Source organism: Hyperolius riggenbachi, chromosome 10 (assembly GCF_040937935.1).
Source record: "Hyperolius riggenbachi isolate aHypRig1 chromosome 10, aHypRig1.pri, whole genome shotgun sequence".
NCBI classification, from domain to species: domain Eukaryota; kingdom Metazoa; phylum Chordata; class Amphibia; order Anura; family Hyperoliidae; genus Hyperolius; species Hyperolius riggenbachi.
Window position 1 is genome coordinate 220,866,427 of NC_090655.1, and position 25,146 is coordinate 220,891,572.

The 25,146-nt window shown below is 44.5% G+C and overlaps 1 protein-coding gene and 1 long non-coding RNA gene across 3 annotated transcripts in view; one reads left to right on the plus strand and one right to left on the minus strand.

The window, feature by feature from the left end:
• The window catches only part of LOC137534542 (uncharacterized), a 233,382-nt gene that overhangs the window by 97,006 nt on the left and 111,230 nt on the right, over positions 1 to 25,146 (plus strand). The window lies entirely within an intron of this gene.
• The window catches only part of LOC137534535 (zinc finger protein 850-like), a 45,459-nt gene continuing 43,092 nt past the window's right edge, over positions 22,780 to 25,146 (minus strand). Inside the window, exon 2 of the mRNA XM_068256074.1 lies at positions 22,780 to 25,124. Coding sequence (XP_068112175.1) covers positions 22,876 to 25,124 — 2,249 coding nt within the window. The 3' untranslated portion in view covers positions 22,780 to 22,875. The remainder of the gene's footprint in view (positions 25,125 to 25,146) is intronic.

A 25,146-nucleotide genomic window follows, 5' to 3' on the forward strand; every position in this document is an offset into this window, starting at 1 on the left:
ATGTCATCATAAGCCACCCTGAACCGAAAAGTTTAGATGAGGCCATAACACTGTCCAAATTGATAGACGTATTCGTTATCATAAGAAGGGCAGATCTTTAGCACTCGCCAGGGTTAGTCCTCCTGAGGTCTCGGAGGAGGAACCGATGCAATTGGGGCATGGCCATCTGACAGGGTCTGAGAGAGCTAGGAGAATGAAGGAGGGACTATGCCTATACTGTGGGGAGAAGGGTCACCGAGTGCAGAAGTGCAGCAAGAGGGCGGGAAACTTGTCCGCTTAGGGCTGGTTGGAGGTACTGCCCTAAGCGAGCAAACCCTACCTCCATATCACAGTAAGATCTTGCTGCCTTGTTCCCTTCAATGGGAGAATCAAGTTTGTCACACGTCTGCATTAATCGACTTGGGCTCCGCCGCCAATTTCATAGATCGTGATCTAGCTTTGAGGTTCAATATCCCCATTCTCCCCATTCAGAAGCATATCTATGTCACCGCAATCGATGACTCCCCACTGCAAGACAAGTCACCTCTTTGTCAAACTCCATTTCTCACCCTCCAGATTGGGGTTCTTCACACAGAAAACATTCAGTTCTTTGTTTTAAAGATGGCCACCTCGTCAGTCATCCTGGGTCTCCCTTGGCTGAGGAAGCATTCTCCCCAGATAAATTGGAGGGAGGGACAACTGTCTGCATGGTCACACTATTGTCAGGAGAATTGTTTAGGGTCTGTATCAGTCTGTTCCTCTGAGGTTCACGTTAAAGGGGTTCCACCTCAGTATTCTGAATTCAGTGACGTGTTTTGTGCCCGGTCTGCGGACAGGTTGCCTCCCCATAGACCCTATGACTGTCCTGTCGAGCTGAGACCAGGTACTATGCCCCCTCGGGGACGGTTGTACAATCTTTCTGGTCCCGAGAAGATCGCGATGAAGGATTATATCAGGGAGAACTTGGAGAAGGGCTTTATCCGTCCTTCCAAGTCCCCTGCGGGAGCGGGGTTCTTCTTTGTTAAGAAGAAAGACGGTGGTCTTCGCCCGTGTATAGATTATAGACAACTTAACAAGATCACCATCAAAAACCGTTACCCTCTCCCACTCATCGACGATCTATTCTCACAGATTACTGATGCCTGTGTTTTTTCCAAGTTGGATCTGAGGGGGGCATATAACCTTATTCGTATCCGAGAAGGCGACGAGTGGAAGACCGCGTTTAATACACCTGACGGTCACTATGAGTACCTCGTCATGCCCTTCGGGTTATGCAATGCCCCGGCGGTCTTTCAGGAGTTCGTCAATGATATCTTTAGAGATGTATCAGGCAGATTCTTAGTGGTTTATCTTGACGACATTTTAATTTTTTCGAAAGACTTGCAGCAGCATAGGCAGCATGCTAGGTTTGTCCTCCAAAAACTACGTGAGAACCAATTATACGCCAAGTTGGAGAAATGTATTTTCGAAGTCAGGGAGGTAGCCTTTCTGGGATACATTATCTCCACATCTGGGTTGGCAATGGATCCTAGTAAGGTCGCAGCAGTCCTGGAATGGCCACAGCCTTCAGGCCTCAAGGCACTGCAGAGGTTTTTGGGATTCGCCAACTATTACAGGAGGTTCATTAAGGGGTACTCTTCGGTGGTGGCCCCTATGACTCAGTTGACAAGAAAGGGGGCTGATGCTAGTAACTGGCCATCTGAAGCAGTTAAGGCCTTTGAGTTGTTGAAAGCAGCCTTCTGTTCCGCTCCCATCTTGCGTCATCCTGACGTCACCCGCCCCTTCATTGTGGAGGTGGATGCGTCCGATGTAGGAGTCGGCGCAGTTTTATCGCAGGCTTTTGGCCCGGATGGTAAGGTCCATCCGTGTGCATACTTCTCAAGGAGGTTTGCGCCCGCGGAGAAAAATTATGATGTGGGGAATCGAGAGCTGTTGGCCATCAAACTGGCACTGGAGGAGTGGCGCCATTGGTTGGAAGGGGCAGAGTTCCCTTTTACAGTGTATACAGATCACAAAAACCTCGAATACATCGAGAAAGCTAAGAGGTTAACGCCCAGACAGGCCAGATGGGCGCTTTTCTTTTCTCGTTTTGATTTCGTGATCACGTATAGGCCAGGTGACAAGAACGTTAAGGCTAATGCCTTGTCTAGGTGCTTTGAGCCTGAGTCTGTCCCATCTGCTACTCCCACTAATATCCTCCCTGAAAAGTACTTTCTGGCAGCTACTGAGATCTCGGAGGATCTTTCCAAGGTGCTTTCGGCATGTCAGGCTAATGTTCCTAAGGGGAAACCCGAGGGTCTCCTGTATGTTCCCATCCGCTTCCGAGGGCAAGTGCTACGTATGTTTCATGAATACAAGAATGTGGGACACCCGGGCATTGCCCGTACTCAGGAACTGTTGAGTAGGGCTGTCTGGTGGCCTTCTTTCATGTCCGACTGTGAGGAGTTTGTCAAGTCCTGTTCTGTCTGTGCCAGGTGCAAATCCTCCAGGAAAGCTCCAGCCGGGTCTCTCCAACCCCTGCCTTCTCCACGGGTTCCATGGTCCCACATCTCCATGGACTTTGTGGGTGAACTGCCTGAATCTGACGGTAAGACCGTCATCTGGGTCGTAACTGACAGGTTCAGTAAGATGGCACATTTTGTTGCTCTGCCCGGGTTGCCGTCTGCTCAGGATTTGGCAGAACTATTTGTGCATAACATCTTTAAGCTTCATGGAATTCCTGTGGATGTGGTTTCAGACCGAGGGGTACAGTTTGTATCTAAATTCTGGAGGTCCTTTTGCAAAGTTTTGGGCATCTCTCTGTCTTTTTCGTCTGGCTACCATCCCCAGACCAATGGGCAGACAGAGAGAATCAACCAATCCCTTGAACAATTTTTGAGATGTTACGTGGCGGAGGCGCAACATCTGTGGGTGAAATTCTTGCCATTTGCTGAATTCGCTCACAATAATCTCAGGAACACATCTTCCGGGTATTCTCCATTTCAGGTCGTTTACGGTAGATCACCCAAATTCTCGTCGCTTCCAGTCAGGGAGTCACCTCTTCCGGCTCTCCAGGAGTGGCAAGGAGCCTTCAAGAAAATTTGGGAAAATGTCAGGTACAATCTGAATAAGGCCTTTAAGATCCAGAAAAAGTATGCGGACAAGAGACGTTCCATTGAATGGAACTTTGTTCCGGGGGATTTTGTTTGGGTATCCACCAAACATATCTCTCTCAGACAGCCATCGGCAAAACTGGGTCCCCGGTTTATTGGGCCTTTCCCTGTGGAAAGAAAGATTAATGATGTGACATACAGGGTGAAACTACCTGCCAGTCTGAGATGTGGCAGGACATACCATGTCTCCCTATTGAAACCTGCTGTTAGGGTAGACTCGGCTCCCCCTTCTCCTGTGGTGGTCGATGGGGAACTGGAGTATGAGGTTCAGGATATCCTGGATTCTCGCATTGTACGCAATAAAGTTCAGTATCTGGTACACTGGAAGGGGTATGGACCAGAGGAAAGATTATGGGTTCCCCTTCGAGATCTGCATGCCAAAGAGATAAGAAAGAAGTTTCATGAGTCACATCCTGGGAAACCTGGAGAGGCATGTCCGGAGGCCACGCCTGAAAGGGGGGGGTACTGTCATAAGACGGCGGCCTGACCGCATTCAGCAAGCGGAACGCGGAGGTTTGTCCGCGTCCGCATCAGCGGCACTATCCACCACATGGTCGCATGCGGAACGCGGAGAAACATCCGCATCGGCGTTGCGATCCACCGTTCGGCCACAGGCCTCTCGGCGTACTTTACGTCGAGGCTGTGGTCCGGTTCTTCCCTCACAGGCCTCAGGGCCTGTCACACACCAACGCTATCCTCAATCCAGTCTGGACCCCGTAGGGGCTGCGCGCGTGTGCAATAAAGCCTTTTATACTCTTAGAAGGAGAGTCAGCTGACCAGCTGGTCAGCTGACCTCAGTAAGGTCCTTGAGCTGTGCTGCAAGGTCCTTGAACTGTGTTGTGATTGGCTGATTGGCTGGGCGGGCTGGTTGAGCCCAGCACAGTATAAAAGCAGGCATTCTGTCAGTTGCAAGTTGTCTGCAGTAAGCGTTACTTTGTGATAGCCCTCAGACCTTAGCTAGATCCGAGAGAGACAGTCCTAGCTGGAGCAAGGCTCCTGTCTCTCATCAGTCAGTCTTTGTTGTTTTCCTGATTATTGTATATTTGTATGTAACCTGATCTCTGTTATAGTCAGCCAGTCAGTTGATCTAATAGTCAACCAGATAGTGATCTGACAGTCAGTACCATCGTGGGCCAAGTGCGGCTTGCCGTAACTAGCCCACAACAGTCAGATTTGTTATTTTCCTGATCTGCGACATATATTGTTTTTGCCAATATATTCGCAAGCACTATTGTTATCTGTGCCATTTTCTGATCTCCCGTTGCCGAACCTCTGCTTGTCTATTTCACTACGAGTTCGGCTTTCTGACTTTGTACCTCCGCCTATCTGATTTCCGTTACTGACCTTGGCTAGATTTCTGACTCTGCTCTCTGTTTCACGATTCGGTACCTCGCAGCCAGTTTGTTACCGAACCGTTTCCGTCTGACTTTGCCCCCTTTAGTGGTTCTCCCACTAAAGGGTTTATTCTGCTGAATCCCTCCTTGCGGAGGTCTCAGTGGTTCCCCAGTATATCATTGCTGCTGGGGAACGCGATTCTAGCGTTACGTCATCTAGTCGCAGAATCGCACACACTGCGTTTCTCTTTTAGAGGTAGCCAGTCCTCTTAAAGATATCAGTGTGGTGGGTTTTCCACTGTCGTTATAACCGGTATCCAGAGTTATAAATAAATATCCGCATTATTGGCGATTCCGCAGATCGCCACATAATCGGATATATCAGCATTATTGGTGATACTGCGGATCACCAACAATCTGAATACTCTGAGTGTGCACCAAACACCACACATTGTTACACCTCCGATCTCTATATTGGGCGGCTGGAGGCTGCCTTGCCTGCAGAAATGGATCACAGTGACTCCGGCAGCACCAGCTCTGAAACTGGGGGGGGGGGGGAGATACAGGACGAGCTGGAGTCAACAAGTCAAAGATGATAAACAGGAGCCGGAGTTCATCAATTATTAACCTGACTGGCACTAGGCATTAAAGATACCGGTCACCCACTAAAGAGACCGAAGGCTTCTAATGGTAACAGCGACAGCCAAATGCAGTGGATAGCTCTCCTTCAAAACCCACTAATTCGGCAACCATGTGTCTTACTGACTTGGAACCTGGTGCAAATAAAAGCCAAGATGTTCAGCTTCCTAAAGATGTTCAATCCTGCAAGAGAAGTAAATACATTTTTAACATGAGGCTCCCAAATATGCTGGATGGTATAATACGTAAGTACCATGCAATCATAGATTGATAAACCTTGTGTAGGCCTGAAATGTGAGGCTGGAGGTGGCAATACAATCATAGACTGATAAACCTTGTGTAGGCCTGAAGTGTGAGGCTGGGGGTGGCAATACAATCATAGATTAATAAACCTTGTGTAGGCCTGGAGTGTGAGGCTGGAGGTTGCAATACAATCATAGATTGATAAACCTTGTGTAGGCCTGGAGTGTGAGGCTGGAGGTGGCAATACAATCATAGACTGATAAACCTTGTGTAGGCCTGGAGTGTGAGACTGGAGGTGGCAATACAATCATAGACTGATAAACCTTGTGTAGGCCTGGAGTGTGAGGCTGGAGGTGGCAATACAATCATAGATTGATAAACCTTGTGTTGGCCTGGAGTGTGAGGCTGGAGATGGCAATACAACCATAGGCTGATAAACCTTGTGTAGGCCTGGAGTGTGAGGCTGGAGGTGGCAATACAATCATAAACTGATAAACCTTGTGTTGGCCTGAAGTGTGAGGCTGGAGGTGGCAGTGCAATCATATACTGATAAACCTTGTGTATGCTGGATGGTATAATACGTAAGTACCATGCAATCATAGATTGATAAACCTTGTGTAGGCCTGAAATGTGAGGCTGGAGGTGGCAATACAATCATAGACTGATAAACCTTGTGTAGGCCTGGAGTGTGAGGCTGGGGGTGGCAATACAATCATAGATTAATAAACCTTGTGTAGGCCTGGAGTGTGAGGCTGGAGGTTGCAATACAATCATAGATTGATAAACCTTGTGTAGGCCTGGAGTGTGAGGCTGGAGGTGGCAATACAATCATAGACTGATAAACCTTGTGTAGGCCTGGAGTGTGAGACTGGAGGTGGCAATACAATCATAGACTGATAAACCTTGTGTAGGCCTGGAGTGTGAGGCTGGAGGTGGCAATACAATCATAGATTGATAAACCTTGTGTTGGCCTGGAGTGTGAGGCTGGAGATGGCAATACAACCATAGGCTGATAAACCTTGTGTAGGCCTGGAGTGTGAGGCTGGAGGTGGCAATACAATCATAAACTGATAAACCTTGTGTTGGCCTGAAGTGTGAGGCTGGAGGTGGCAGTGCAATCATATACTGATAAACCTTGTGTAGGCTAGGAGTGTGAGGCTGGAGGTTGCAATACAATCATAGATTGATAAACCTTGTGTAGGCCTGGAGTGTGAAGCTGGAGGTGGCAATGCAATCATAGACTGATAAACCTTGTGTAGGCCTGGAGTGTGAGGCTGGAGGTGGCAGTGCAATCATAGACTGATAAACCTTGTGTAGGCCTGGAGTGTGAGGCTGGAGGTGGCAATACAATCATAGACTGATAAACCTTGTGTAGGCCTGGAGTGTGAGGCTGGAGGTGGCAATACAATCATAGACTGATAAACCTTGTGTAGGCCTGGAGTGTGAGGCTGGAGGTGGCAGTGCAATCATAGACTGATAAACCTTGTGTAGGCCAGGAGTGTGAGGCTGGAGGTGGCAATACAATCATAGACTGATAAACCTTGTGTAGGCCAGGAGTGTGAGGCTGGAGGTGGCAATACAATCATAGACTGATAAACCTTGTGTAGGCCTGGAGTGTGAGGCTGGAGGTGGCAATACAATCATAGACTGATAAACCTTGTGTAGGCCTGGAGTGTGAGGCTGGAGGTGGCAATACATAGACTGATAAACCTTGTGTAGGCCTGGAGTATGAGGCTGGAGGTGGCAATGCAATCGGATCCATCTGAAAATGGAGCCTGAGAATAATGGCGCATGGTGTTGCCGCTAATCCGTTTGCCGCTTATCGCTATTTAACGTTAAAGCCTTATTGTTATTTAACGTTAAAGCCTTATTGTTATTTACCGTTAACACACAGAACCCTCTCTGTACCTATCCCTAACCCCTAAACCCCCCTGGTGGTGCCTAACCCTAAGACCCCCCTGGTGGGGCCTAACCCTAAGACCCCCCTGGTGGTGCCTAACCCTAAGACCCCCCCTGGTGGTGCCTAACCCTAAGACCCCCCCTGGTGGTGCCTAACCCTAAGACCCCCCTGGTGGTGCCTAACACTAACCACCCCCCTGGTGGTGCCTAACCCTAAGGAGGAGCTGGAGTCAACAAGGCTGAGTACAAAACGGGGGATGATAAACAGGAGCAGGAGTTCATCAATTATTAACCTGACTGGCACTAGGCATTAATGATACCGGTCACCCACTAAAGAGACCTAAGGCTTCTAATGGTAACAGCGACAGCCAAATGCAGTGGATAGCTCTCCTTCAAAACCCACTAATTCGGGAACCGTGTGTCATTCTGACTTGGAACCTGGTGCAAATGAAAGCCAAGACGTTCAGCTTCCTAAAGATGTTCAATCTTGCAAGAGAAGTAAATACATTTTTAGCAGGAGGCTCAGAAAATATGCTGGATGATATAATACGTAAGTACCATGCAATCATAGATTGATAAACCTTGTGTAGGCCTGGAATGTGAGGCTGGAGGTGGCAATACAATCATAGACTGATAAACCTTGTGTAGGCCTGCAGTGTGAGGCTGGGGGTGGCAATACAATGTTAGACTGATAAACCTTGTGTGGGCCTGGGACATGAGCATGGCCTGCTAACCATGAGGCCAGTCTCTGTCTCCTTACTAGGAGGCAACATGTATTTTTACACTGCCCAAAAACCTTTTTTCATAAGAAGATACATTTTAAACAATTAACATCAGAAGTGAGCATGCAGGTATAGAGAAACATAGAAACAATATTGGCAGTTTAACAATGTACCAGGTAAACTTGAAACGTAAGACTAAATACCAACTCCCCTGTCACATTTCCCAGCCTTGTTGAGAGAATGGGTCTGTACACTTTAGCTGGGGGGTGTTAACTTTAGTGATCCTCCATAGGAGGTATTAAGGACTCAGTTCAGGTGTGGTAGCAGAGTCTCTGGGGCCGATGGACCAGCATTTTCTGGCTGGCCACAGACCCCAGAGAGATCCACTCCACACCTTACTAAAAGTGGTAAGGTGTCGTTATTATTAATGATGCTCCTCAGTAGTATATAACATCCTCCCCAGTACATCTAAGCTGCTAACTAGGGTATTTTTCACATTTTGCTCTATTTCAAAAATGATTACAAGCAAACAGCGATAACATCCAGATATTATACATTTGTTGGAATGGTAGGCCATCCTGTTGGCTGCAGTTAACTAGTTGCACTAATGAGAGATTGTGTAGGAGGCAAGTTCAGGACCATAAGCCTTTATAGATGAAGGTACAACAAATGCATCTGATGGCCAAGTCCTATGGAAGACTGTATGAGTCCTTACTTGAGGCTTGTAAATCCATGCTGTGAAGTTGGGCTATCTTACATTGCATCAGTCAATGGTAGCTTCAAAAGGAGCATCAAGTGAGGGCAAGTCTGGGAAGTTATCCCGTGGGGGACAGCTGTGTGACATGAACTGATAGTGCTCATGGCTGATCAGATGGATGTGTACCAAGGTTTTTTGTTCGTAGGGTCATGTTGTTGTACGGGAAAAGAAATATAGAGGTAGATATCAGTACATACTCTTGTTCCGTGCGTACAGCAGGTTGGGATAGCCTTAAAGTAGCAGAGGGAGGTCAGGGGATGGAGCAGGCATCTATGGTGTGTTATAATAGCTAAAACAGGAGTTGGCGGTTTATCGGGACGGTGACGTTGCTTGAGATGTGGAGGACGATGATCTCTGGGAGACTGGTGTCGAGACTCTCTCCGGCCTAGGTGACCGTTGCGGCAGCGGACGAGGTGGTGATGGCGGGACCTCAACTTCAAGTTGCAGGGTTGAGCAGACGGTCAGGCCTTCTTACAAGGATTTGATGGCGTATGAGGAGCCCTGATGTTGAAACGCCATCCTGCAGGGTAAAGTCCAGCGGTACGGGATGTTTTCTTTTCGTAGGGCCTGGGCGATCGGTCTTAGTGATTTTCTTTTTTGTAGTGTGCCTGGAGCCAGGTCCGAGTAAAGTTGCACCAAGGCCGGAACTACCAACTGGCGGGCGGCGTTCATCAGTTGTTCTTTCGCTTCGTAATAATGAAGCTTCATAATTACGTCCCATGGAAGGTCAGGATGCGGGGCTTACCCAAGGATCTGTGCATTCTGTCTATGCGGAATAGGCCTGGTTCAGCCTGTGGCAAGATGGCAGTGAAGTGAATTCCGGTCACCTCCCTTAGAGCTGTGAAGGATCCGGGGAGTCTGCGGATTCTAAGGTTCGATCTACGTGCCCGGTTTTCGAAATCCTCAAAACGTTCTTCTAATTGGGCGATTTTCAGATCTTGTGCTGTCTGTGTCTTTTTAGTAGCCGCTATGGCGTCTGCCATATCATCACACCAGGTCTCTAGGGTGTTGACTCGTGTCCCGATATCTCAAGATTTCGGTATTGATGCTGGTTCCTAGAGATGGGCCGAACGGTTCGCCGGCAAACGGTTCCAGGCGAACTTTGGTGGTTCGCGTTCGCAGAGAACCGGGAACTTTTTTTCAAAGTTCGGTTCGCCCATAGACTTTAATGGCCGCCGACTTTAACGGTTAATAGCAAAGTCCCCTTACATGGTAGAAACACCAAAATTGTTGGGAATGTTAAGTGGAATGGTGGGAACAAGAGGAAATTTTTTTTTCAAAAAGACCTTATACTTTTTGAGAAAATCAATTTTAAAGTTTCAAAGTAAAATGAGCCGATTCATAGAAAAAAGAACCGATTCATTAAAAAGAACCGGATGATTCAAGAACGTTAGTATAGCAGAGAATGCGCCCTGAGCAGGACGTGAAGCTGCCGGCTCCCCACCTGCCTGCACCTGTCACCCTCACCTAGCCTGGCACCCAGTGCACCCATGGGTAGGTGAGGGTGACAGGTGAGGAGGTGGGGAGAGACAGCAGGTTTCGGCAGCTATGCGTCCAAAAGGAGGCATTCTCTGCTATATGGGAGGCGTCGGAGATCTTCAATCCACTTAATTGAAGATCGCAACATAAGAGGATACAGTTCGTTGTATCGCTTACCGTGGATATTGGCGTGGGAAAACTTTTTTAAAGGTACAGGTAAGTATTTATGGTTAATTTAGAATAATAAAATACTTTTCTCGTGGTTGTGTTTTTTTCATTTAACCCTTTGTGGAAATGGGTAAAGGGTACTTTGTACCCCTATACTCATTTCTCCTGGGAGGGGGGTGGGCATCTGGCGTCTGGGGGACCAAAGATGGGGTCCCTACATCTCTGCAAACCAGAGTTACAGGGGTGCAAAAGTAGTAAAATCCCCCATAGGCTTTCATTGGCTCCCTATTTCACTTTCCAAAATCTCACACCTTTTCAAAGGGCAATTGCTCAGCAGGGGCAAATTTTCTAGCATTGTAGGAACTGTTAGGGGGATCATAACTGGTGAGTTTCGGGCCCCTAGGCCGAAGAAGTCATAGCCTAGGGTCACAAAAACCTGTTTATTTGGGAAATTTCAATGGTAGTGATTCTGACGTACATAAATCGCAGCCATGGCCGTTAGCAACGTCTGAATTTCACGAAATGTCTCATGCAGGTAAAGGACATATTGTTAGACTTGGACTCCAAAGATGGGTTCCCTACATCTCTGCAAACCAGAGTTACAGGGGTGCAAAAGTGGTAAAATCCACCATAGGCTTTCATTGGGCCTCCTATTTACCGTTCAAAAATCTCACACCATTTCAAAAGGCAATGGCTCAGGAGTGGCAAAACTCACCAGTCATGATCCCCCTAAGAGTCCCACCAGTGCTAGAAAATTTGGTACTGCTGAGCCATTGCCCTTTGAAAAGATGTGAGATTTTGGAAAGTGAAATAGGGAGCCAATGAAAGCCTATGGGGGATTTTACTACTTTTGCACCCCTGTAACTCTGGTTTGCAGAGATGTAGGGACCCCATCTTTGGAATCCAAGTCTAACAATATGTCTTCTACCTGCATGAGACATTTCGTGAAATTCAAACGTTGCTAACAGCCATGGCTGCGATTTATGTACGTCAGAATCACTACCATTGAAATTGCCCAAATAAACAGGTTTTTGTGACCCTAGGCTATGACCTCTTCGGCCTAGGGGCCCGAAACTCACCAGTTATGATCCCCCTAACAGTTCCTACAATGCTAGAAAATTTGCCCCTGCTGAGCAATTGCCCTTTGAAAAGGTGTGAGATTTTGGAAAGTGAAATAGGGAGCCAATGAAAGCCTATGGGGGATTTTACTACTTTTGCACCCCTGTAACTCTGGTTTGCAGAGATGTAGGGACCCCATCTTTGGAATCCAAGTCTAACAATATGTCTTCTACCCGCATGAGACATTTCGTGAAATTATGACGTTGCTAACGGCCATGGCTGCGATTTATGTACGTCAGAATCACTACCATTGAAATTGCCCAAATAAACAGGTTTTTGTGACCCTAGGCTATGACCTCTTCGGCCTAGGGGCCCGAAACTCACCAGTTATGATCCCCCTAACAGTTCCTACAATGCTAGAAAATTTGCCACTGCTGAGCAATTGCCCTTTGAAAAGATTTGAGATTTTTGAAAGTGAAATAGGGAGCCTAATGGAAGCCTATGGCAGAATTCAGCACTTTTGCACCCCTATAATTCTGGTTGGTTATCATCACCCGTCGACTTTAGCAGTTAATAGCAAAGGCCCCTTACATCCTAGCAACACCAAATTTGCAGGATATGTTAAAAAGATAACAGGAAACAATATTTAAAGGACTTCCGAGGCCACAAATGTGAAAAAAGTGAAATACCTTTTCATAATCCAGATCCATGGAGGACGCCATCCGCGCCCTCCCGTTCATTCCCCCATGGCTCCCGCAGTAATACCGGCCCCGGTCGGGTCCCGACTCCCCACCCCTCCAAACAGGTCGGGTTCTCAATCCCCACTCAATATGGCCGCCACAGATTGCCGCGGCTGCGCAGTCCGCACAGACGCGATTGCACCTGCGCAGCTCTAGGGCCTCCTCCTGCCGCGTCATCAATATGCGTGCATACATCGGACGCATCGGGAGGAGGACCTAGAGCTGCGCAGCCGCAATCGCATCTATGCGGACTGCACAGCCGCGGCAATCTGTGGCGGCCATATTGAGGGGGGAATGAGAACCCGACCCGTTTGGAGGAGTCGGGACCCGACCGGGGCCGGTATTACTGCGGGTGCCATGGTGGAATGAACGGGGGGGCGCAGATGGCGTCCTCCATGGATCTGGATTATGAAATGGTATTTAACTTTTTTCATACTTGTGGCCTCGTTAAGTCCTTTAAAAAAATATATATATATATACATACAGTATATGTATATATATATATATATATATATGTATATATATATATATAAATATATATATATATAATTTTTTTTTAATTATTTTTATGTGCTGAGTGTGGGAAATAAATGAAAAAAAAAATGACGTGGGGTTCCCCTCCCGAGCCTCTGTAACCCCTTGTCCGCCATGCAGGCTGGGATAGCCAGAATGCGGAGCCCCGGCTGACTGGGGCTTCACACCCTGAGCTATACCAGCCCGCATGGTCCATGGTATGGGGGGCTCCAGGGGGGAGGGGCAGCCAAGCCTTCCCCTTCCCCCCCCCCCCCCCCCAGAGCCCTTGTCCAATCCATGGACAAGGGGCTCTTCCCCACCTCCGGTGCCCCAGGAGGAGGTGGGGGCGACGACTCCCTGGGGGGGTTCATTGTGGCATCTGGGAGTCCCCTTTAAGAAGGGGACCCCAGATGCCCACCCCCTCCCAGGAGAAATGAGTATAGAGGTACAAAGTACCCCTTACCCATTTCCAGAAAAACGGGCTTTTAGGACCATTGTAGTCCCTTACACACCCCAATGAGTTCTGGGTCACCATGAGCTTGCTGGTTAGTCTGTTACCCATTTCCACAAAGGGTTAAATGAAATAAAAACACAACCATGAAAAAAGTCCTTTAATTTTTTTAATTAACCAGAAATACTTACCTGTACCTTTAAAAAAAAATTCCCATGGCAATATCCTCGGTAAATGATCCAACGAACTGTATCCTCTTATGTTGCGATCTTCTATTAAGTTGATTGAAGATCTCCGAAGCCCCCACCCACATAGCAGAGATTGCGTCCAAAAGTCCTTTTGGACGCATAGCTGCTAGCTCCTGGGAGCCAGCAGCTTCACGTCCTTCCAAGGATTCATTCTCTGCTATACTAACGGCTCCTGAATGAGCCGGATCTTTTTAATGAATCGGTTCTTTTTTTTATGAATCGACTCTTTTTTTTTTTACTTTAAAATCGATTTTCTCAAAAACTATAAGGTCTTTTTGAAAAAAAATGTTTTCCTCTTGTTCCCACTGTTCTTCTTAACATTCCCAGTAATTTTGGTGTTGCTAGCTTTTAAAGGAGCTTTGCAATTAACCATTAAAGTCGGCGGGGGTATATTTTCCCACAGTCAGAAGGAGAATTTACATTGAAACTTTAAAATTGATTTTCTCAAAAACTATAAGGTCTTTTTGAAAAAAAAAATTCCTCTTATTCTGTTCTCCTTAACATTTTCTGCAAGTTTAGTGTTTCTAGCTTTTAAAGCGGCTTTGCTATTAACTGCTAAAGTCGGCGGGCGCTTAATTTTCCCACGATCAGAAGGAGTTACTTTAAAATTGATTTTCTCAAAAACTATAAGGTATTTTTGAAAAAAAAATTCCCCTCTTGTAGTCACTGAAAGATCTCAGGTGTTAGACACCTTGAAACATCTTTTCCATCACTTTTCTGGCCAGCAGAAATGTTTCTAGTTTTCAAAGTTCGCCTCCCCATTGAAGTCTATTGCGGTTCGCGGAAGTTCCTGCGAACCGAACCTTCCACAGCAGTTCGCGAACAGGGTTCGCGAACCTTAAATCGGAGGTTCGGCCCATCTCTACTGGTTACTGCCGCTGTTTGTTCAGTTTTAAATAATAGTTTTATTAAGTCAAACCGCTTCGGGTGCATTTTGGGAGAGATGTCAGCGTCCTCCTGGATTTCCATTAAGTCTGGTGTTTCAGATGCTGAGGGTGAGGAAGGGCCTCCCTCCTCCATCTTGGTGCTCTGTCTTGTATTGCGTCTCTGGCAAAAGTCCGGCAAAGTTAGTGTGGAGGCTGTGGATAACTTGTTTTTAGCCTTCTTTCCTTTGTGCGACATCGCCCATGCGTGGGATTCTCTCAGCGGGGTTTTTTGGTCCGCTCTGAGGTGCTTTAAAAGGCGATTTAGGCAGTGTGATCACGGAGCTCACTTAGCCTGCATCCGTTCAGGCTGGCTCCGCGCATGCGCCTCATCTGCTTTCGATTTAGAAAGAGATTGATTTCAAGCTGGAATTGGTTGCTGGCAAATGTTAGGTTATAACATTTTCCTCTAAGGGAAACAGAAGAAGACACTGGGGAAGCTATTGAAGGTACAAGAATACAAGATGAGATATCAGCATACCAATAGTGAGTATAAGCCCTACCATATAACCCCGTGTGTGTGATGCAGAGCTAAGCTTCCAAACAGGGCTGTTTCTAGGTTAAATTGTGGGGTGTAAAATTTGAAAATGTAAAAATTGCACCATCCAACCCCCCACCCGTAGGCTCGAGAATGTTATTTGCGATGGGGTATTTATCCCCCTGTAAAGGTAGCTAAGTATAGGTGCCCCCAGTATAGGTTAGCCAGCTATAGTTGCCCCAGTATGGGTTAGCCAGCTATAGTTGGTATAGTTGCCAGCTATAGGTGCCAGAGTATAGGTAGCCAGCTTTAGTTGCTTCAGCAAGGTAGCCAGATATCGGTGCCCCGGTATAGGTTAGCCAGTTATAGGTGCCCCAGTATAGGTTAGCCAGGTATAGTTGCCCCAGTCATATCTAGATAGAAAAGGAGCGCTCCATAGTGTATTATTAAGGATAATACACTATGAATGACATCGACGTCATTACGCATTTCTGTGTGCTGACTTCGGTGACCATCTGATGAGGGCGCAGCGCGGCAAAACGCATAATGACGTCATACGCATGCCCAACCTAGGCCTCGCCCACCCCCTGGCGAGACAAGCATCAGGCTACCGGAGACCGCCCTGCTGGCCACAGCGCGTGTGCATCTATCGTCAGTGAGAGAAGCAATCAGCCTTACCACTGATATGCAAGCTTTTAATTGAATTCCTGTAAGTATCAGATTGTTTTGTGCAATAAATATATACTTATGACAATACACTATGGAGCACTCCTTTTCTATCTAGATATGCCTGTTTTCCCTAAACTGGAGCAGCGCAGTGTATTGGATTAAGGAGAAGGAATTGTTGAAGCGTCTGTGTCCCCCTGCAGAGGAGCACAAGATCTTTTGTTTTATAGTTGCCCCAGTATAGGTTATCCAGGTGTAGGTGCCCCAGAATAGGTTAGCCACGTATAGTTGCACCAGTATAGGTTAGCCAGGTAAAGTTGCCCCAGTATAGGGTAGCCAGGTAAAGTTGCCCCAGTATAAGTTAGCCAAGTATAGTTGCCACAGTATAGGTTAGCCAGGTATACTTGCCCCAGTATAGGTTAGCCAGGAATAGTAGCCCCAGTATAGGTTAGCCAGGTATACTTGCCCCAGTATAGGTTAGCCAGGTATAAGTGCCCCAGTATAGGTTAGCCAGGTATAGTTGCCCCAGTATAGGTTAGCCAGGTATACTTGCCCCAGTATAGGTTAGCCAGGTATAAGTGCCCCAGTATAGGTTAGCCAGGTAAAGTTGCCCTAGTATAGGTTAGCTAGGTATAGTTGCCCCAGAATATGTTAGTCAGGTATAGTAGCCCCAGTATAGGTTAACCAGGTGCCACCCCCCTCCGAAATCCCCAGCACTATGAAGCATGTATTACTCACCGTGCCTTTCTTACGCTATTTTCCCTGCTGTATACAACTCAAGTCTACTTTCCACAGCACCGGGATGTGGTTTGATAAAATTTGTATTTGTCTCCGCCCACTGATGACCCAGCGTTGGCCTCGGTATGTATTTGGCTAGTGTTGCCTGCACCCACTTTTTCTAACCCTAACACACAATTACTCAATGACAAACTTTGTGACCTTTGCAGTCTTTGGCATCAATAATTTGCATTGAAATTAAACAAATCTGATTGGCTGTTTGTGGCTCCACTCCCTTTTCTGAATTTGAACCCCAGTCGCCTAATGACCAACTGTACCAGGTTTGAGGCTTGTTCCAATTACAGTGCAAGAATGGCAGCAATTAAATATTCCCTTGAAATCCATAGGTGAATTTTGATTGGCTTTTGTAGGCTCCACTGACTTTTTTGAATATTAATCTCAGTCACCCAGTGATCAACTGTGCAAAGTTTGAGAACCCTGCCATTAACAGTGTAAGAATGGCTGTAGATTACAATTTCCCATTGAAATTTGTATTTGTCTCTGCCCGTTTTTTGGTTATGGGGATAAAAAGTATCTTTTATGTTATTCCAGGTAATGTACTATGTGTGTGCCAAATTTCATTCAAATCCGTTCAGCCATTGTTGCATGATCGAGTAACAAACATTCAGACTTTTGCATTTATAATATTAGTGAGATGACAAGTTTATCTACTGTTATAAAACTTACATTTATTATGTAAACAAGATGAACTAAGGGTAAGTTTTACAATAGCAGAAGCTGAGACTTTATCTAGACTAAAAAATATACACAAGTCTAAATGGGATTCTATGTTTGTTCAAAGTAGTTGAACAAAGTCAAAGATAATTTCTTAAAGAGTGACTGTCGGGCATAAAATAAAAAATCAATTCTTTATTTTTATCTGGTAAACCAGTAATAAGGATGCTAATCAGGCAATCCAAACGTTACAATCACTATTACTTTTATTGTTGTTAAATTATCATTCACCAGTTTACATGACTCTTATTTGGTACACAGAAAATTTGGTACACAAAAGAGAAGTTGCAGGGCACGCAATTTAATTTGCTTCTCTACTTCCCCTCAGACTTAACTAATGCAGCCTGATTGGCTGAAGCCTCTTTCCCTCCTGTTTTCCCCTCCCACACCTCTGTTCCTCTCTGATAGGCCAAAATGTCTCAGGCTGAAACAATGCACTTTCTATAGTGAAGGGCAGGGCAAATCAGGCAGAGGAGACTAAGGGTGGATATTACATCACGACTGGCTTCAAAATAGCCACAGTAAATATGGAAACTGTCTTGAATAGGATTTTCTACTTTTCCTTTATAAAGTTCACAGGAATCATAAGGTGGACAGTGCCAATACATATGTTATGTAAGAAGAGCAAGTATTTATCTACTTATATATATTTTTTTTCCTGAGATAGTATGGCTGACAGCTCCTCTTTAAGACAACAGTAATGATACTGCATATCTTGTCATAAGTCATATCTCCTATGACCTAATGAAGAAAGGAAGGAGATGAACAAGCAGAGATGATGAGTTACAAAACACAAGCAAATGAGCCAATCAAGATGAAGGAAGGATGATGTGCTTCCATCAGTGAAGAGATAGATGTTGCTGGTTCGAGGACTGGTTAAGGGCACCACCTTTGACATGGGAGACCAGGGTTTGAATCCAGGCTAGGGTCAGTACCTATTCAGTAAGGAGTTGAAGGCAAGACTCCTAACTCTGCAGGGTGGCCTCTTGAGCGCGTCCCAGTGGCTGCAGCTCTTGAGTGCTTTGAGTATGACACGAGAAAAACACTATACAAGTGTTCAGATTATTGGATAGATGCCTATTTTGGTTGCGCGAGGAATGAAAGTGCTTAGGCATGAAGATAATTAAGGACAGTTGTTCTTGTGAACTGGATTACACTAATTTAACATTTTTGATACAGAAGATAAATTATGCCAGAGATGTGAAATCTAAGATGTCTAGACAAAAACAAACTATTTGACACATTTTAAGCATGATCTTTATTTTTCTGTTTAATGTATGTTTACATACATTAAACAGAACAACCCTCTACTGCTTCTTAAATGTATGATATTGTTAGTTTTAAAAATGTTGTAAGAAAGTATTAGGGTTAGAGTTTATGTAGGCCTAGAGGAACTGTGGTTATGAGGTAACAGCATATGGTCTTGAGTGATAGTACAAAGGGAATGTCTTCCCATAAATGGCATCCTGACCCATATATGCAAATCACTTTTTCACCTGAGTTTTCTGCTTGGTGATATTTTTTTCATTTTTCATCTTCTCTTTAAAAAAAACTTTTCAGCATTTCACAACTGAAAAAGTAGCGGTAAAAGTACTATCAAAATGTTTTTGTGTATTTTCTTAGTAGAACTAGTAGACAGGCTGCTACACTCACGTCTGTGACACATATGGGAGCAGGGAAGTTCAAGCCAAACGTCCAGAAAATCCAAAGAAAAAATCCTGCTGCACCAGATGGAGGGATATAATAAAAGAAGACCTTTATTTGTAATCCAACATCAAAATTGCAAGGAAAAGCTCACGCGTATCGGAGCAACGGCTCCTTAATCATAGCTTACAAAAGACAAACATTACACGAATTAAATAGGTGAAAAAAGACACGCCCATAGGTGTCGACTCAATTCTTAAAGAGACATGATTAAAATGGTGTGAACCAATACAATACACCTAATGATAAAAAACACACACAGTAGATGTCCTTTTAAAAACATAGCATCAAACATCGCATGTTAACAATTATGTGCAAATCAAAAATATATAAGAGAGGGAACAGGACTAAATTGGAGGGAAAAGAGGAGGGGTTTGGAGAAAAAAAAAAGAAAAAGAAGGGGGGGGGGGTTGGGAAGGAGGGATTGGCATAGCAAAGGGGGGGGTATTACATGAACATATACATATATAAGTATATCAATGTGTAAAAATGCGTACATGTACACCCACAGTCTATATTGGTCGTTGGAAAATGTTGAAAACTATATGGGGACCTGCCTAAAGTACAACTAGGAGTGAACATACATCACTGTTTGTTAAACATTATATATCGTACTTAAATCTAACCTAGAATTCAAACCTAAAGGTAAGCGGGTCCCCAATTTCCAAATCCAGTAAGCTTCTCTTTTTAACAGCATCCTGTCTGTGTCCCCACCCCTCACAGAACTCACAACCCTCTCCACACCCTGAAACTTAAAGCTGGACATGTCCCCAGAATGGACATGTAAGAAATGTTTGGAAACACTAGAGATCTTGGTGATATAGGACTTATCCCTAATGCACCTACCCGCTCCATTATAATGCTCAGATATTCTTTGTCGCAATGGGCGGGTGGTGCAACCAACGTACTGGACTTTACATGTTTGGCACGATATTAGGTAAACAACATTACATGTATGGCAATTGATATATTGTTTCATATTGTGCATGGTAGATTTAGAATATGAGACAATTACCCGAGTCTGGTCGTGAACACCACAGTACCTACATGTGTTGTACCCGCACCTGTAGGAGCCCTTATATGTTAACCAAGTTGGAATTTGTTTAACTTTACTGCAATATAAACTCGGTGAGAGACTTGCAGCGAGAGTGGGGGCACGTCTTGAGGAGAAACCGCATCCTTCTGTTAATATTCTATATAATTTTGGGTCCGCGTGCAGGACAGGCAAGTATTTTTTAATAGTATTAACAATTAAATTATATTCTAAACTATAAGAGGTTACAAAATTAACCCCTTTATTACGTTGTCTGTTCCTGCAAGCAGACCTCGGTGTCAAAAGATCCTGTCGTTTTTTTATGAAGGGCCAAATCTTTGGCCTTTTGTATCTGATCTCGCTGGTAGCCTCGATTATGGAGTCTCGACTCTACTATTCCCAGCTCCTGTTGGAGCATATCAGGATCAGAGCAATTTCTCGCTGCCCTAACCATTTCACCATATGGGATAGATTTCAGTGTATGACCAGGATGGCAGCTATTTGCCAACAGTAATGAGTTACCCGCACACGGCTTTCTGAAAGTTCTGGTCTGGATGCTCCTGGATCCCTCCCTGCTGGTCAATGTGAGATCTAAATAATCTATTTCCATTGTATTGGAGACCATAGTAAAGGAGAGATTCAAACTGTTATTGTTACAGTACCCCAGAAAGCCGGGTAAAGCATCGCTGGGGCCCTTCCATATTAGCAGCAGGTCATCTATATAACGGGCATACCAAAACAAGAAATCAGAAAAAGGATTATCATCTCCAAAGATGCGGAGCTCCTCCCACCACCCCATGTATAGATTCGCTAGGGATGGGGAGAATTTAGCTCCCATAGAAGCTCCGCATCTTTGGAGATAGTAAACTCCATCAAACATAAAATAATTATGACTTAAAAGATACTCTACTGCCAAGCTTTTCCTTGCAATTTTGATGTTGGATTACAAATAAAGGTCTCCATCTGGTGCAGCGGGATTTTTTATTTTCTTGCTTGCTGGAGGTTTAAAAGGCATTTTATTGACAAAGTGTGAAAATATCAACTTGGAGAAACCAAAGGAAGAAAAGTGAATTGCATATGGCCTCTGTGTTGATTTTGTCATAAGGAACGCAACACACAACAGCAAAGCACACATGGATAGGCATATTAGAGAACATCTAGTTACAAGTAATACCATTTATAGATTTATTTATAAAAAAATGATAAAAATAATGGCATAATATGTTTGATGACAAGATTACTGTCATAATCAGGAAAAGGACAGTGGAATATTATATTTTCTACCTGTTATAATTCAGATATGAACCTCAGAAGTATTTGATTGGGACCAATCTGGAAAACATGGCTATGATTGAAGATATGATTGTTACGAGTGAGAACATAAATTGTAGATAACAATATTAATCTTTCTATAGATTTCTACATCAGAAAGGGTTTCAGTTAGAAGGTCCTGAGTTTAAGCCAAACAGTGATGGACTGGTGAACACATGTCTGGCGTAGCATTCTTCATTCCATTCAAATAACAAGTTATTATTACAATAGTATTATTATGATTTAATATGTATATAGCACTGACACATTCCATAGTGCTGCACAGATTATACTGTTTTGTCACATAACTGTTCCACAGAGGAGCTCACAATCTAAAACCCAACCCTACCACAATCCAATCTCTTTTTTTTTCCCTGCCCTCCCCCTCTCCTCCTCCTTTTCCTTCTCCCCCTCCCCATCCCCCTCCTTTCCTACCTATCCTCCCCCCTTCCAACTTGGTGCATGGCAATCCTGGATCTTCTCTGGACTGGACTGACAGTGCTGTATTTTTATGTTTTAGGAAACAATTATTTGCTTGTCAATAGACGAGCAACTTCTAAAGAAATGAAGCTTTGTTTTTCATGAAATGCGTCAGGCTATATGCTCGGCCTCACTATTTCAACTTCTGATGATTGTATGAGACATTTATGGGCTTTGTCATTCAGTCCAAAATTCCAGTTAGGCTCCGTTCACGCTTAAAACCGCAAAACACCGGTGATTACCGCTAGCGTGTTTCACCAGTTCGTCTAGGAGCAAACTTAGAAGGAAAAGTGAATTGGATAAGGGCCCAAGTGTCTATCAAAGACAACAGTTTTTTTCCCCATTATTTTCTCTCCCCATTTTATTTCAACAGCCCAGACTCTTTTTTTGTCACATTGAAAAGCTTTATTAATCCAATGCAAAAAACAATACAAATAGACATGTTATGCATAGATACAAAAAATTGCATGCAAGGTTAACTGGCAAATCTTGGACAATTTGACAATATAAAGAGTACAAAAAGAAGTTCAAGAAAACATTAACAAAACCCAAGAATGCTATCATATAAAGTGGCCGGATAGTGTACTGGTTAAGGGTTCTGGCACAGGAGACCTGGGTTTGAATCTCAGCTCTTCCTGTTCAATAAGCATGCACCTATCAGTGAGGAGACCTTGGGCAAGACTCCTCTTCTGCCTATAGAGTGCACCCTAGTGGCTGCAGCTCTGGTGCTTTGAGTCTGCCACGAGTAAAGCACGATCTAAATGTAATTTGTCTTTTTGTCTTATCCATTTATTTGTTGGTTGAAGAAAGAGCACTTCATCTTTTCATACATTTTACAATTCTATTCATCTCGTCACATTGTGAGTTTTAGACAAAGCTACTAAATAGGCGGTATATTCACAACATTACAGTATTCTACCTGAGTCTGAAAGTCTATCCATAAGGACCCTGTTAGATAATATTGGTGTCTAGAATTGGGTGGGCACCTTCGTGCATAGAATTGTATCATTGTGCATATATTTTGATCACATGAGTGCTGATCTCCCTTCCTCTACTGTTAGATAATATTTTGCTTATATAGGGCTTGATTCACAAAGCTTTTTCACCTGTTTTCCTCTGTTTTCACCTTATTTATGTTACATTTTTAAGCTCTGAAAGAGCAAAAATATAATAAAATTAAGGAAAAAAAAGTATATTGAAATGAAGATAATCAGGAACAACTTACTTTGAGTGATTATTTTGCTTGTAAATGTGCTGAAAGGTTATTTTTATTAACTAGGTGATAAATAAGTCTTGTTTGAGAAGTTGTGTGACCACAGTGAACGAGCATATGTGTTGCCAATGTGCCTTTTGCAGACATTTCCCACGTTCTGTACAGGTAACGGTTACTCTCCCGTGTGACTTCTCTCATGTTTATGAAACTCAGACTTAGTGGAAAACCCCTTCCCACATTCATCGCACTCAAACGGTTTCTCTCCCGTGTGACTTCTCTCGTGTCTATGAAGTTTAGACTTGAAAATGAACTTTTTCCCACATTCACGGCACTCAAATGGCTTCTCTCCCATGTGAATTCTCTCATGTACATGAAGATCAGACTTAGTGGAATAACCCTTCCCACATTCACGGCACTCAAACGGTTTCTCTCTCGTGTGACTTCTCTCGTGTCTATGAAGTTTAGACTTGAAAATGAACTTTTTCCCACATTCACGGCACTCAAATGGCTTCTCTCCCGTGTGAATTCTCTCATGTTGATGAAGACCAGGCTTAGTGGAAAACCCCTTCCCACATTCACGGCACTCAAACGGTTTCTCTCCTGTGTGACTTCTCTCATGATTAAGAAGCTCAAACTTAATGGAAAACCCCTTCCCACATTCCAGGCATTCAAACCGTTTCTCTCCTGTGTGACTTCTCTCATGTCTAAGAAGCACATACTTCCAGGAAAATGTTTTTCCACATTCATGGCACTCAAACGGTTTCTCTCCTGTGTGGCTTCTCTCATGTACTTGAAGCTCAGCCTTAGTGGAAAACCCCTTCCCACATTCACTGCACTCAAACGGTTTCTCTCCTGTGTGACTTCTCTCATGTACATGAAGATTAGGCTTAGTAGAAAACCCCTTCCCACATTCACGGCACTGAAATGGTCTCTCTCCTGTGTGACTTCTCTCATGTTGATGAAGATGAGACTTAACGGAAAACCCCTTCCCACATTCACGGCACTCAAACGGTTTCTCTCCTGTGTGAATTCTCTCATGTATATGAAGCTCAGACTTAGTGGTAAACCCCTTCCCACATTCACGGCACTCAAATGGTTTCTCTCCTGTGTGAGTTCTCTCATGGTTATGAAGACTAGATGTGGTAGAAAACCCCTTCCCACATTCACGGCACTCAAATGGTTTCTCTCCAGTGTGACTTCTCTCATGTTTATGAAGCTGAGACTTAGTGGAAAACCTCTTCCCACATTCACAGCACTCAAAAGGTTTCTCTCCTGTGTGACTTCTCTCATGTACATGAAGCTCAGACTTTGAAATGAACTTTCTCCCACATTCATGGCACTGAAGTGGTTTCTCTACTGTGTGACTTCTCTCATGTCTAAGATGATCAGTCTTACAGGTAAACTTTTTCTCACATTCACGGCATTCAAATGGTTCCTTTACCATATGACATCTTTCATGTTGAACAAGGTGACTTTTAAGGTGGAAGCCTTCTCCACATTCAGAACACCTATAGTGTTTCTCTTTACTATGGGTTGTCAGGTGGCTGCTGAGATGTGACTTTGTAGAGAAACATTTCCCACACTCAGGACACTCATGCAGCTTCTCTCCGGTATGGACAAGGTAGTGGGCTTGTAGTTGACCTCTGGTGGGGAAGCTTTTTGAGCACTCAGAACATGAAAATAGTTTGACTTCCATGTGGGATAGTTTATGTCTACGGAGCATGTAATTTGTAGTATAACTCTTCCCACACTCTGTACACTGGAAAGGCATTTCTCCTGTATGAGATCTCTGGTGAGTTAAAAATGCTGATTTACTATGAAACCCCTTACCACACTCATCACAGTGAAGTGGCTTCACCCCAGTGTGGATACTCTGATGAATCTGAAGATGTTGTTTTCGAATGAAACGTTTCCCACACTCTGAACACTCATAAGGCCGCTCTCCCGTATGAAGCCTCTGGTGGGCTATAAGGGATGAATTATTGTTAAATCCCTTCCCACACTCTTCACAGTGAAGTGGCTTCACCCCAGTGTGGATACTCTGATGACTCTGAAGATTTTGTTTTCGAGTGAAACGCTTCCCACACTCTGGACATTCATAGGGCCGCTCTCCTGTATGAAGCCTCTGGTGGATAGTTAGAAAAGATTTATATATGAAGTGTTTCCCACACTTATTGCAGGAGAACTTTGGCTTTCCTTTGGATGTTGTCTTTTGCTCTTGCTCCTCTGTGTCAGAGTGGGAGTCCGCCTCATCATTAGAGGGGTTGTACTCTGACTCATTGCTGCTGTCACCCTGTTCATCTGATGTCACTAATCTGTCATCTGTCACTTTCTGCTCTTTGACTGGTTCCTGGTCACCATGGATGGAATCTGGCATGATGTCTGTTTTCTTGGAAGTTCTTTTGGAACGTGTAACAACCGCTGTAACAGAAGAAAACAAACC